The sequence below is a fragment of the Corvus moneduloides genome, chromosome 13, assembly GCF_009650955.1.
Source record: "Corvus moneduloides isolate bCorMon1 chromosome 13, bCorMon1.pri, whole genome shotgun sequence".
Lineage (NCBI taxonomy): Eukaryota > Metazoa > Chordata > Aves > Passeriformes > Corvidae > Corvus > Corvus moneduloides.
Window position 1 is genome coordinate 11,581,023 of NC_045488.1, and position 13,184 is coordinate 11,594,206.

The window sequence follows — 13,184 nt, forward strand, 5'->3', positions numbered from 1 at the left end:
GAGAGGGCTTTACACTTGTGGGGCTTTACAGCTGGGGAGCTTTACACTTGTGTTTATTTTCGCTGCCTCCCCTCGGTGGGGTTTGTCTGGGTACCTCTCCTTGTCCCGCTCCTGGGCTTTTCTCCCCTCTCTGTGGGCCCAGGGCCCTGCGCAGCGCGATCCCCCGCACGGAACCGCGGGCGGCGATGGAGGCGCGGAGTTCCCGACGGGCCGGCCGCCTCCCCGCCCTCCTTCCATCCTCCCTCCCTCCCTCCCTCGGCAGCGTGTTTGGGAGGGAAGGAGGGGGTGGAAGCCGGGCTGGGGCGGCCAGCAGGCAATTTGCATGAGAGACAGACTGGGAATGAGCTGGAGTGGGCGCCTCTCCGCGCACACAGAGCGGGGCAGGAGGGGGAGGAGGAGGGAGCTGCCGCCGCCGCCGGGGAGAGGCGGCGAACTCCGGGCAAAGTTTGGAGCCGCGAGCCCGCGGCGCTGAGGCAGCGCGGGGCGGGGAGCGGACGGGCCGGGCCGGGCAGGGCCGCCCGGGCCGCGCGGTGTGAGGCGGCGGCGGGCCGAGCGCAGGGGGCGGCGGGCAGAGCGCGGAGCCGACGGCGGCCGCTGCCGGCACAGCCAGCATGTCCTCCATCCTGCCCTTCACTCCTCCCATCGTCAAGCGGCTCCTGGGGTGGAAGAAAGGCGAGCAGAACGGGCAGGAGGAGAAATGGTGCGAGAAGGCGGTGAAGAGCCTGGTGAAGAAGCTGAAGAAGACGGGGCAGCTGGACGAGCTGGAGAAGGCGATCACCACGCAGAATATCAACACCAAGTGCATCACCATCCCCAGGTACCGGGGCGCGGAGGGCGCGGCTCCCGGGGCCCTGCGGGGGGCGGGGGGGCCCGAGGAGCAGAGGGACCCCCAGGATCCCCCGAGCTCCGGCAGGGCCTGGACAGTGCTTGTTTTGCTTCCCGGCCCTGCGGCACTTGGTGCGGTGTTGGTCCTCTCTGCCTGTTCTTTATCTAGTTCAGAAAAACCCCGTAACTGGCTACAGAATTGAATTACTCTCTCGTAACGAGAGAGAAAACGTAGTGGAGAAAATATGTCTCGAGCTGAGATTATAAAAAAGAAAAAAAGTTGGAAGCGCTGTGGATTAGTTCCACTCACTGAGGGTACTCTCATTGTCAAAAGTTTCAGCGTGTTCTCAAGTGCTGTTGCATTAAGATTTTCTTGTGATTAATGTGTCAGGAAAACGGTTTTGTTTGGGTTGTTTGGCTTCTTCCATATTACTCCTCTGAAAGGGTGATTTAGAGCCCTACTATGCTGATGTTTTCGAATTACTTTTAAAATTGGGAATGCACAGGGCAGAGCTGAAGGAGATTGTTTGGAGTGCAAGAAAAAAACCGCACACTCGTGAGGGTGAATATAACTGGTTTTTTCCTCCATTTTTTGAATTAACATAGATTTTATTTTTAGTGTCCATTCCGAGCTCGATCTGTAGGGCCGTCATAAATCATAAAAGACGTGTATAAAAGTATTCCATCTAAGAATAATTTTCCAAGTAACTTTCAAATGGCTGCCCACAAGTGGTGTTTTATTGCTGCAGATTGTTGATTTTTGTGAGCTCAGCCAGATGACTGCTGGGTCTGTTCCTGATTGTTGTTTGAGAGTACTTTTTTTTTCTTTTTTTTTTTTCTTAAGCAAAGGCCAAAGTTCATCCCAAATATTTGAATGCTGTATAATTGTGTGCTTCTGCGTGAGAAGATATCTGTGTGTGTGTGTATTCATGCTTCTCTCTGGCACAAACAAATGTATGCTTTCTTGGTTGTCAGAATGATTTAATATGCAGGAGCTGATACAAAGCAGCATCTGTTGCATGAAAAAGTGAGGCAAGTAGCTTAAAAATGTGGATGTTTGGAACTCCTAAAATTTTCTTCCAACAACTGTAGTGTTTTTTTAAAAGGAAAGCTAAAGTCTCCTTATCTTTTTTGGTGGTGAATGACTGTGGCTAAGATTTTTGCCAGTTAATGGAAATGAGAGCTCTCAGCCTTTGTTAGAGTTGCTCCGGCTTCTACTTGAAGCAGAAATCAAAACCTGTAGAGCCACCACACAATACAAATGCCTTAAAACCTATATTTTTAAAATTCGTGGTAAGCAGCATGCTTTCCACGTAGGTAATTCCGTGTTTAAAACACTTCCCTGAAATATTTACCATTTCAAAAGAAGAAAATTGCTGGAGCAGCCCTGCTGCTGTGACCTGGGTATTGTGTCTGGCTGATGCTGACCCGTTAGGGAGCAGAGCATGAAGTCCCGTGGAACTTCTGTGGCTCCTAACAAGGTGGTTTAGATAAGGAAAGTTTTGATAGTTTATGGTTTAAAGGAAGAAAAGAGTTGGGCCAAATACAATGCTTTCTTAAAAAAAAAAAATTAAGGTTGAAAATAAACAACACAAACAGATACCACAAGTCATGAATATACTCACCTTCAGAGATTGTCCTGGCTGCTCGTACTGAATGTCTATTCTTCCTCTGTTAAAGAAAATCTGTGCAGAAATTAAAACATTTCATATTAATTTATGACACTGAGCCTGGATGCTGCAGATCTTAAACCTCGGTGTGGGGGAGGCATCAACCTGTTTTGGTGGGAACCCCTTATACCTTGGCATTGGTTTTTAAACACAACTTCATTTGTACTTTTATTATTGCTTAGAAATTAGCATGGTTAGGTTAGCCTGGGCCGAGATGTTAATATCTGTGTGTCAGAGGTTGGGGAATGGTGTGGGAGCATGGAACAGTCCTTATGAAGTCAGTGCAGAGCTGGAGCTCTAACTAGGCCTTGTGACTTTAAGAGCTGTGTCTTTTCCTCTGGGCTGCACTGCTTGTCCTAATGCATCCCTGAATCTGATTACTGTGTCATCTGAAATAAGTGTTTGCAAGACAGTTTTACCATGGGTTTAGTTTGCTGTTTGTTTATTTTCATTTAATAATTTTTACATATGTCACTTCACTATTTTCTCAAATGATAGGTCGGGGGGGAGAAAGGGGCAAAAAGCATCATTAAGGATTAGCTCATGTTGTGCATTGTCTGTAATGCATCAGTAGACTGAATTACAGTGGAGCCATGCCAGTGATGACTCTGGCCCAGCAGGAGCAGGGTAAGTCCAAAATTAGCTATTGTATCCATGAGACGGAACAAGTTTCACATGGAAAAGGGCTTGAGCTTTGCAGAAACGTTGCTTGTGGGAATAAAGGCTATACAGCAAATTCCTGGATTGATCAGGTGGGGTGTGCTGAAGAAAGGACAGGAAAGAAATACTTGTTTTGTTGTAGGGCTAAGGAATTAGAATAACAAATGTGTTCTTGCTGTCATGTTTATCTGCTGAGATCTGGAAATATGTACTACATGCCATCTCCTGACAGATAAGTAAACAAGGATTAGTTTATTTGCTTGTGTATTTGCTCAGCATGTATTACTTTTCCAAGTGCTCCATTTTGAAGGTGGTGTGACAGACACCTCAGGCCCCAGGTTTTCTGTTGTGGCAGACAGCAAAAGGCTGGAGAGGCCTTCAAGGATTTCAGTGTGACTCTCCTGGCAAGAAGGATTTTTCCTTCTTGTTTTCACTGCTGGAAGAAGAAGTAATTTCCACCTGAAAACTCTCTGGTCTCAGACTACCTAATGGTTTCTCATGGTGGTGGTGCTGCACAGGATGACTCCATTAGAGGATCTTCCTTCCCTCCTCCTCTGGGCACAGCTGCCAAAGCCCATCCTGCCCCAGCAGGACCTTCACTTTAAACTTCCGTGCCCTGAGCTGGTGGCCTTTGGTGTCAGAGCTGACATAGTGAGTCGTGGGTCTGCCTGGCAGAAAGGTTTTTTCATTCTGTATCGGGTGATAAAGTTGAAAACAAATTCTTCTGTCCACTAAAATGCATCCTTTGTCACAGTTGCATTATCTTGAAAGCCCAGCTTTCGGGATGAGCATTTTTGTCACTTTTCAGACCAACCTGAGGACAAGTGTGCCATTAGCACCTACCCAGCACAGCCAGATGGGTGTTCATGGCCTCTCTGCTTTGCTCTGTGAGCAGGCAAAGATCTGCTCCAGCTGCTTGCAGAATTTTTAAATTTTTGGTGGCTCTATTCCCTTCTGAGACCCAAAAATATAATAAGAATATAATCGACATCTGACATTAACACAAACCTGCAAAAAAAAAGAGTTTCTAACACTGTTCTGGGCAGAAGAGAGGCCGTTTTGTGCACCAGAGAAACCAGCAGCATTTGCCCTAGAAATGAAGTGTGTTAGTCTGACCTGCGATGAGTGTTTAAATCTACCTTTATAGGGTCTGATCTGCAGAAACCAGACCAGGTGATGGGCACTCAGTAATTTCTACAAGCTGTGCAGTATCTATAGTCTTGCTATATGAGATAGTAAATGCTTTGTTTCGAAAGCTTTAGTGATGCTACACACACAAAGACATGAATCTCATGACATTTTGCAATACATTTTCATATGCACATTTTTCTTTTGAACTCAATACTGTATTTATTTGTTTTGGTATTGCCAGTGGTTTTAGGGGAGCCAGGATTCCTGTATGTAAGGAACACCTTCTTTTAAGTGGTGGGGTTTTTTTTAATTTAGAAAACAGTTTTGGGGAGAGGTGGGTTGTTATTTCTTGTGGAACTCATCTGATAAGGGTAGAATGTACCAACTGAAATGGAAACATGCCACATTTGCTTCTTAAAAGCCACTGAACCAGGTGTTCCTTAAATGATTTACATTTTGGTGGGAAAAACCAGGGATAATACATAAGGAACATAATGCATAAGTGTTTCAGGAACATCTTGGGTGTGAGCACAGCTTCTGTTATGTTGGTAGTTGACCACACAATGTTTACAGGAATTGATCATGTTCTTAGGTGATACCAGGAAAATGTGAAAGCTGTGAATATGTTAAGTGGCAGAGGCTGTCTGCAAGACCCTGAAGGATGTTGTGGTGTCACAACCCCACATTTTTGGGGTTGTTGGACTTGCTCCTTGTGGGTCCCTTCCAGTTCAGGATAGTCTCTTGATTCTATGCTCTTCTTTTGGGACTGGTGCCCATCTGGTTGCAGTAATAAGTAAAGGACCAGTCACAATTTTGTGTGTCCATGTGCAATTTTATATATATTTTTAATGCCAACTTCAAACTAGCTTGTTTTCAGTTTTTCCGTGTGTGTGAGGAGCTTTTCGTGGCCTGGTCTGAGATTGTCTGCAGAGGCATAGCCTTGATGTGCAGTGGTGGTTACAGTCCTGTCCCCAAGTGCAAACACCCTCTGGCTGCCATCTCCTTGCTTAGCTCCATCTTGCTGGGGATTTTGCCACTGCAAATCCGTGTCAGTGACCTCTGTCCTCCCGAGCTTTATGGGCAGGTTTTACAGCCCTGCCCCAACCTTTGTGCTGCTGCAGTGCCCTCCCTCATCAGCTGTGGCACTGAGGGCTGCTCCACAGAGCAGCTGTTGTGGCCTTCTGTGGGACTTTGCAGGTCAGGTCTGAAGGTGAAAATACGGTGAGTGCGCATGAGCCTTAGCTTGACAGAGCTCAAGGAGCATTTGGACAACACTCGTGGGCACAGGCTGTGACTCTTGGGGATGGTCCTGTGCAGGGCCAGGAGTTGGACTCAAGGATCCTTGTGGGTCCCTTCCAACTCAGCTTTTTCTGTGCGACTCCATGACCTTCTGCCTGCAGTCCTGCTTGTCCATCAGTGCTTTTCTCATCTCCCTCTATGCCATCTCCCCACAGGTCAAACCGCCCTCTCTGGGCACAGGTTTCTGCTCCCTGCAGCCCCTCCAACCTTTTCTCCCCACCCTTGCACTTGCTCCTGCCTCTTACATCAGTCTGGATAGTGTGTGTGGAGTTGTTGTATTCCAGACCATGGCATTCCCAAAAACAAAGCACCGCTGTCAGGCTCGAGCAATAACGTTGGTACAACCAGTTAGGGAGCAACTACACACTCAATTATTGTGGCACAGACAAGGAACTGGGAGAGGAGGGAGGTTGGGGAGGAGTTATGGTCCAGCACTGCAGTCCCTCCCCTCAATGGAGTTGCTGCTGGAATAGCACAACAGGCCCAGCCCTTTATTAAGGTGTCTCCTTAATTTTGTAATTTCTGTCAGCAGTCACTACAACTGAAACCCTTTTGTCAATATTTACATTTATTTCTTTACCTGAGTTGTGCAGGCCAGCCTACCCATTGCATTAAAATCATGGTAAAACACCTCTTATCTTGAAAAACAACCAGAATGTTTACCCAGGACATTGAAAGGCTAAGGGGGAAAAAATAGATTTTACCATTGTTAAGATGCTTTCAAATATTCATATCTCTGCCTTTTATTCTTCTCCCCTTTCTCAAGAGACTAAAAGAGTTAAAATAGCTTCTGAAGGGATTCATGATGTTCTCATTTTATTATGTAGTAAGTGTTGAATCTGTGTGAAATAAGATGTTTAAAATGGTTGCTTAACTTTCATAGTATTAGGAAAAGACCCTGAATATTGCAGTCATTTAAATATAATGAGAAATAAATGCAAAAAATTGATGAAATAAAGAAATACACACTGTACGGGATTATCACATCAGGGATCCAATTAGAATGAGTTCTTCTAATAAATATTGGTTTAATAATGTAAACTTGTGATTGCTATATTATTACAACAGAAATAAAATTAACAAGATTTAATGGACTGAGCAGCCATTAATTTTCACTTGTTAATTTATTAGGAACTTCTAATGCTGTTAGATGCACAGTAATGCCATTATCCTGCGTGAACTACTTGATGAAATAAATAGGGCCAACAAGTGCTTGAATTAAATTGAAATCAGTTTTTATTCCCAAATTATCTCTTTCTGTTGTTTGGGTTATTTTTTTATTATTACTATGTTTTAGCTTTCCTCTACTGAGTGCAATTAAATTTTCAGGGATGGGATGCAGCACTCCTCCAGCCAGGCTTATGAATAGTCCTAATTAACTTTTGTCCTTGTCTGCCTTGATGTGTTGTGTAAAAACCCTTTCCCAGTCCTGAGCTGCCTGTGCTGATTGGCAGAGAAGGAAGGGACAGGAGCGAGGGAAATAAAGCCAGGGCAGAGGTTCTTGCCCAGACACTGCAGTTCCACAGGGTGACTCCACCAGGTCCAGCAGATGTTTGCAAATTCCTTTTGGAATTGGTGATAATTGGGCTCTTGGCACTGTAGCACCACTTTGTGTAACTGGGGAGCCAATAATGTGTGGATTGTTGCAGTAATGCTGCTTTTAAAGGTATTATGAAGCCTTTTAGACCTGATCCTTACTTGCTGCATCTCTTTGCCACCAGAGTGGGGGGACTTGTCCTTAGGGAAGTTTGACTACCCCAGGTACCATGGCTCTGTAGAAAGAACATAAAGCCCGGGGTCTTTTTTTCTGTCCTAAAGACTCAGCTCCTCAGAGGTCACAAATGTGAGTGGGAATAAACTATTCCTGCATAATAATAGCAGCCCCATTATAAACCCAACCAAGTTAAAACCCTTATCTTCACAAGAGCCCAACCAGGTAAGAAATAACACCCTACTTTTTAAAGCATCACCCAGGAATCATGAGCTCCAGTAGGAAATCTTTGTTAGCTAAGGAAACCTAAGCTGCTGTAGCCACACTGTTCCAGGTACCCAGGTTTGTTCCTTCAGCAGCAAGGGAGGATTTTGTGTGTGCTGCAGACTTCTGATATTAGCAGCTGCTCTCACTTGTGAGAGAGATGTGAAAATTACATCTCTCACTTGTGAGCCTTGTGAAAGAACGTGCTTAAAACCCCAGTAAAGCCTACCTGTGAGTAATGTAACCTGTGTGAGTCTAGGAAAGGTGAAGGGGTGATCCTGATAAATATTGTACGTCACAAGAAATACCTTCACGGCTCACTTGCTGTTCAGTACTGGGGTTATGAGGGCAAGGAGGTGGCACATTTCAGGTGGCGCAGCTGTGCTCTGTGTGTGCCCTCCTTGTCCTGGAGCACCTGCACAGGTGGGCTGTGTTCCTGACCCCATGACAGGACCATCTGCTTTTCCAGCCCCACAGGAATATGGATCAGCTTATGGAAAATGAGGGGTGTGAATCCTGGAGAGAGGATTGCAGTGGGTGATGTGTCAGGAGATTGATCCTCTCCCTGGGATTCTTGCTTTCTCCAGGCTTCAGGGTTCTCAGGGTGAAAGTAGTAGGGGAACCGTCCTTAGCTCACTTTATCATTTGCAGTTGAGAATTTCAGTAAATTTTCCTTACAAATTGCGTCACAGGAAAGGTCAGAGTTTATTTCTGAAATGGTGACGTTCATTAACCATAGCTCAATCTTTTTTTAAAAAGGAAGTCAAAACAGAAATTTCTTCCTTTGTGGTGAAGCTGCAGCCAGCAGTGGTTGAATGATGGATGCTGACACTGACTCTCCGTTTTCACAACAAAAGAGGAGAAACTTTGTCATTCCTGTTCTAGTTGCTTGAACATGAAAAGAGAAATTCACTTACTCTTCATAGATGTGGAGCAGTTAAGGTTCACAAAATATTGGGCTGAGAGGAAGACATCTGTGGCACGTGAGAATGCCTCTGTTTCTGTGTTGAATGTGTGACTGTTGTTGCTTTATGTGCTTAACAGCTGGAGAATTCTTTTTTCCTTGAATTTCCTTTCCCTCCATTAACTGGATTTTCAGTGTTGCTGTGTGGGAAGACAAAGACCCAACTACAAGCACCTTTAATTTTGTTATTCTCAGAAAGACCAGATGTGGGGTTTTTTGATAGGGATACAAAGTCTGTGGTTTCCATGCATATGGAGCTGTACAGCAAGGTCCTTATTATTTGTTGAACAAATTGTTGTTCCCCTGGACTCAGATGCAGAACCAGTTTGTAGCACATATGTAACAGTATCTGAAAAAAATCTATCAGTGTTTAAAAAGCACTCCATCTAAAAGAAAAGCTAATAAGCAGCTGGAAGCTTTTCCCACTTTTTGTGTTTGTGTAGTTGCATGGATTTCAGTAAATATACTTCTGATTTACAGGCAAGTGAAAGGAGAGTCAGACCAGCACAGGAAAGCAGTGAACTGAAAACAGGGGAGAGGGTGTTTGTAGGTTGAATGTTGTCCACTTTTCCCTTTTAAATTCAGGGATTTGGTGGCTTCTGTGGGTTATTCTCTGCAGGATTTGAAGCCTGCCCAGCAGAGCCTGAGAGACCTGGGGGCTCCAGCCCCAGGAACGCTGGACTTTCCAGGCCTGGGCTGGAAATCTGGCAGGAAGACAGGCAGGGTTTAGCTGGAAGTTTGATGAAAATGATACTTCTCTGCAAAACATTTAAATTTCAGAGGAGTTCGCTCATTTTCATTGAAGGTTTGCTAATGGGCAGTGGTGAGGCTGGGCAGAGACCCTCCACATTTGTAGCTGAGGTAGCTCTGGAGTGGGTGATCCTGTGCCTGGGCAGAAGGTGGCATTGGGCTGTTCTGTTTGTTTTTCTTTCTTTTTTTAGCTATTTTAACCAGCTTTCAGACCAGTGGTGAAGCCCTTATTCCAGTGTGCCCCTCCCCTGCCCCACAGCTACACAAGCACAGGAAGGAGGAATGTTTCCTAGATAAAGCCCCCCACAATTACGGGCCTTGAACTCAAGAGCACAAGGCCTGCTAATGACACCTCTCCCTGCTTTCCCAACATTCAGCAGCCTGTGGGATAAAAAGTCTGGAATAGTTATTGATGTTGGCCTGGAACCTGCGAGCAAGACTCCAGTGGCCACTGGAGGTGCTGGATTCATGACCATGTAAGAGTTCTGCAGGCTTGGGATGGGCAAACTTACAGATGAGTTGGCTAATTTTTTTCCATATCTGCTTCTTGGGCCTAAATTTACCTGACTTACTTAGTATAAGCTTCACCATCAGTCAAATCTGTCCTATTGGCCCGTTTCATGTCATCGTTTTCCATTAAAAATTTTCTTTCTTTTTAACGTCCAGTTTTTGCAGAAGAATGGTGGAAAGTACAAAGCAGAAGATTTGAAACCACTGTGGTAGAATGAAGCTTTACACAGCTAAATGGCAAATTTTAAAGAGCAGATAGTCACTGTCCACTTACTGAAGCTGATACAACTTTGTAGCCGGTTTCTGTTGCCAATAAAAGTCTGCTGGCACTCTGCAAACTGAGTTGAGCTTTGCTCTGAATTAGATGCCATAAATAACTCGTGTGTAGGTAGACAGCTGATCATTGGAGCTTTTTCCCCAGCCTGGTTTTGCTTTGTTTGGGAGAACTACAGGCTGAAAGTTCAGGTATAGAATTGCAATTGCATCTTTGTTTTTGCCAATCATAACTGAATAAAGACGGGCTTTCAGTTGTGGATTGCTGCATAATGAATGCACACTGTGGTTAGGGAAGGCTGAAAACATCAGGGTTTGTTCCACACCACTGTGTAACTGAGCAAAACATTGCACCCTGCTTGTACCTTAACTACCTCCCAAATACAGTCCTTGCGTGTCAGAGATTTTAATTACACTTGGGAAAGCTCTTAAAATCCCAGGATTTTAAAAACCTGGTGCAAACCCCATTACCTTGCTGCTTTAAAAAGCTTTCTGTTGCTGCTCAGCAACTCATTTGTACTAAGAAAGCAGTTTTAATTTTTGTTGGAAACTCTCTTTGAAAATATATAGGTGCTACGTCAGTGAGAATATTAGAATTCCATAGATGTTTAGTGGTAAACCTTGGCTGGGCTTGCATAATATTTATCTATTCATCTCTGTAGCAGTGCCTCCTGTACACATGGAATATTTTGACTGGTTGATACACGTCATACCACAGTGTTCTGCTCCTGAGCTCCAGTCTGAGGTCTGTTAGCACAAGTCCAGGGGAAACTCTATACATGTAGCCTCATGTTTTCAGTTAAGTAATATTATATAGCCATATGTGAATTTAATACCATCCAAATACAGGATGGTAAATGAAAGAAATGTGTGTCTGTTGCTAGTGGACTTTTACAACCATGACCTGCAGCAAAACCACTTGGAAAGATGCAATTTCTGTACCTATAGCTGTGTCTTTTACTGAATGTTTTGGCAGCCTCTGAGAGTGTTGAACACTCACATCTATTTGCTTCAAAGCCACTTTGCATCTGAAGACTTGTGGGGAATTGTTCTGAAAGAGATGACTGAAAACTAATAGCTGGCCATCTGGCTGGAAACAACATTATTAATTAAACGTTCTCTTTTAAATCATTTACAAGTTTGAAATAAATGCTCTTTTCAAAGCTATTGAAGCAAGATGAATTTGAAGCCTTGCTGTGGGAAACAGGGTATTTAATGTATCTCCTCACTAAAATTAAGGATGGAAGAGTAACCTCTGAGATCATGGTTACTTAGATAAGCTGAGAGCAAAACAGCCTCTGGATTTTTCCCTGTGTGTTTTACATGGCTACTTTCCTTGAAGGAGAACAATTAAGCTCCAATGCTGGCAGCTACTCGCATTAAAAAAAAAAATCTTTACAATACAATATTCATTGAGTCCTTTTAAAGACCTTTTCATTGTGTTGAAGGGCCAACGTGTTTTTGAAAGGGGAGTGCTTGTGGCCTCTCATTTTATACCAGAGTTCTGATCTTAAATCCTTTCTAGCAGAAGGATTTTTACCCTCTTCTGCTGAAGGGAAGAGTCAAGTCCTGAGAATGGGGTTGACTTACCTGAGGCTGATGGGGGCAAAGGAGCACTTTGGTGCAGGCATCCTAAGGCCTGCTGCAGTTTTCCATATCCAAGATTGAAGTGGCATTTTCCTGTGCTCTGGATGGAAAACAGGAATCAGTTCAAAAGCTGCTCTCTCTGTGTTACTAATAATTTGGAACATGTGGATTTTATATTCATAAAACTAATTTTCAGTTAAATAGAGGAAGAAGCCTCTAGCATTTTAGAATCATGAACTCAGAATGGTGTGGATTGGAAGGGACCTTCCAAGCTCATCTTGTCCAGCTCCCTGGATGTCCAGGGACATCTTTTACTTAGCCAGGTTACTCAAAGCGCCCTCCAACCTTCCTCGGAACACTTCCAGTGGTGGGGCATTCACAGCTTCTCCACACAAAGGAAGTAAGAAAGTGCTGAGGATACACCTCAAGAGATGCTATTTCCTTTTATGTCCATATTTTCCAGACTTAGGATGAGTATGGAGCCTTTCTGCCATGATTTTCCAGTACCTCAGAGATCCCAGCAATTCTTTTTGGTGTGCCTGAGTGACCCAAGAACGAGGTTAAATTCAAACCTATCTATATTGCAGTTCCTGGTGGCTGCATGTGGAAAATATGTGTATTGAGATATTGGAAGAACAGAGTAGCCATTTGGATGGACAGAAATTCATGAAGGGAGCACCCTTAAATAGGGTTGAAAGAATAATTTTTTTATAAACATCCCCTCTGTTTCCTCCCTTTACTTCTCCACTTGTTCCCTAATGGGGTTTGTGGTGTAAAACAAAGTTGGTGCCAGATACAAATGAACCCATGGACCCAATGAAGGTCTTGGAAATGCTGGCCTGAAGTGGGGTCCTGTAACTCCCTGCATTCATGCCAGGCTCTGCTGGTTTGAAGGCCCTGTTGAGAGAGCTGCTTCTAAACAGGAATAAAAATAGCCATTTGAGTGTTCTGATTTTAGAAAGAAGAAAAAGCATTTATTGGATTATGATTGGCTGATGACTGAAGCTGGAGACAGTTTTATATTACAGAGCTTCTCACTCTGCTTATTCTCTTAGTTCCTGTTCCCCCCCCCCCCCCCCTTTTTTTTTTCCTCTTTTCTTGCTTTCTATTTTTAGGGTGGCATTTCAGAGTTTCTGCTCTACTGCCAGACCAGCTATTCCAGAAGAAAGAGGAAAGGTGGGAGGTAGAGCTAATGAGCACTGTTATTAATTTGGCTTTTGACTTTGTGTTCAAAGTTTATATGTTTCCAATTTATCTGACAGTCAATTAAAGATCTGTTTGTGCTTGAAGCCATTGCTTGTGTCCATTTGACAGTCTCTTCAGTAAAAGAGAGGAGAGCAGGACATTTAGGACCGGAGAGAGGCCATTAAAAGTTTTAGAACAATTTTATATTTTGTTATATGTGTATGTATATATTTAGGGTTTTTAATATATACATAAAAATTTGTATCCCATAGAATTAGCTTCAATCGGAACATGGTATTTAATTAATCATTCTGTGGAGGAAAAAAAAGTATTGTAACTTCATTAAAAAATGTTA

At 43.9% G+C, this 13,184-nt stretch overlaps 1 protein-coding gene across 2 annotated transcripts in view; it reads left to right on the forward strand.

The window, feature by feature from the left end:
• Positions 1-302: 302 nt before the first annotated feature.
• SMAD3 (SMAD family member 3) overlaps positions 303-13,184 on the forward strand; it is a 68,396-nt gene continuing 55,514 nt past the window's right edge. The window contains exon 1 of one of the 2 annotated variants that reach the window (XM_032123446.1): positions 303-817. In XM_032123446.1, coding sequence (XP_031979337.1) covers positions 612-817 — 206 coding nt within the window. In that variant the 5' untranslated portion in view covers positions 303-611. The remainder of the gene's footprint in view (positions 818-13,184) is intronic. The other variant, XM_032123445.1, reaches the window with a different exon arrangement.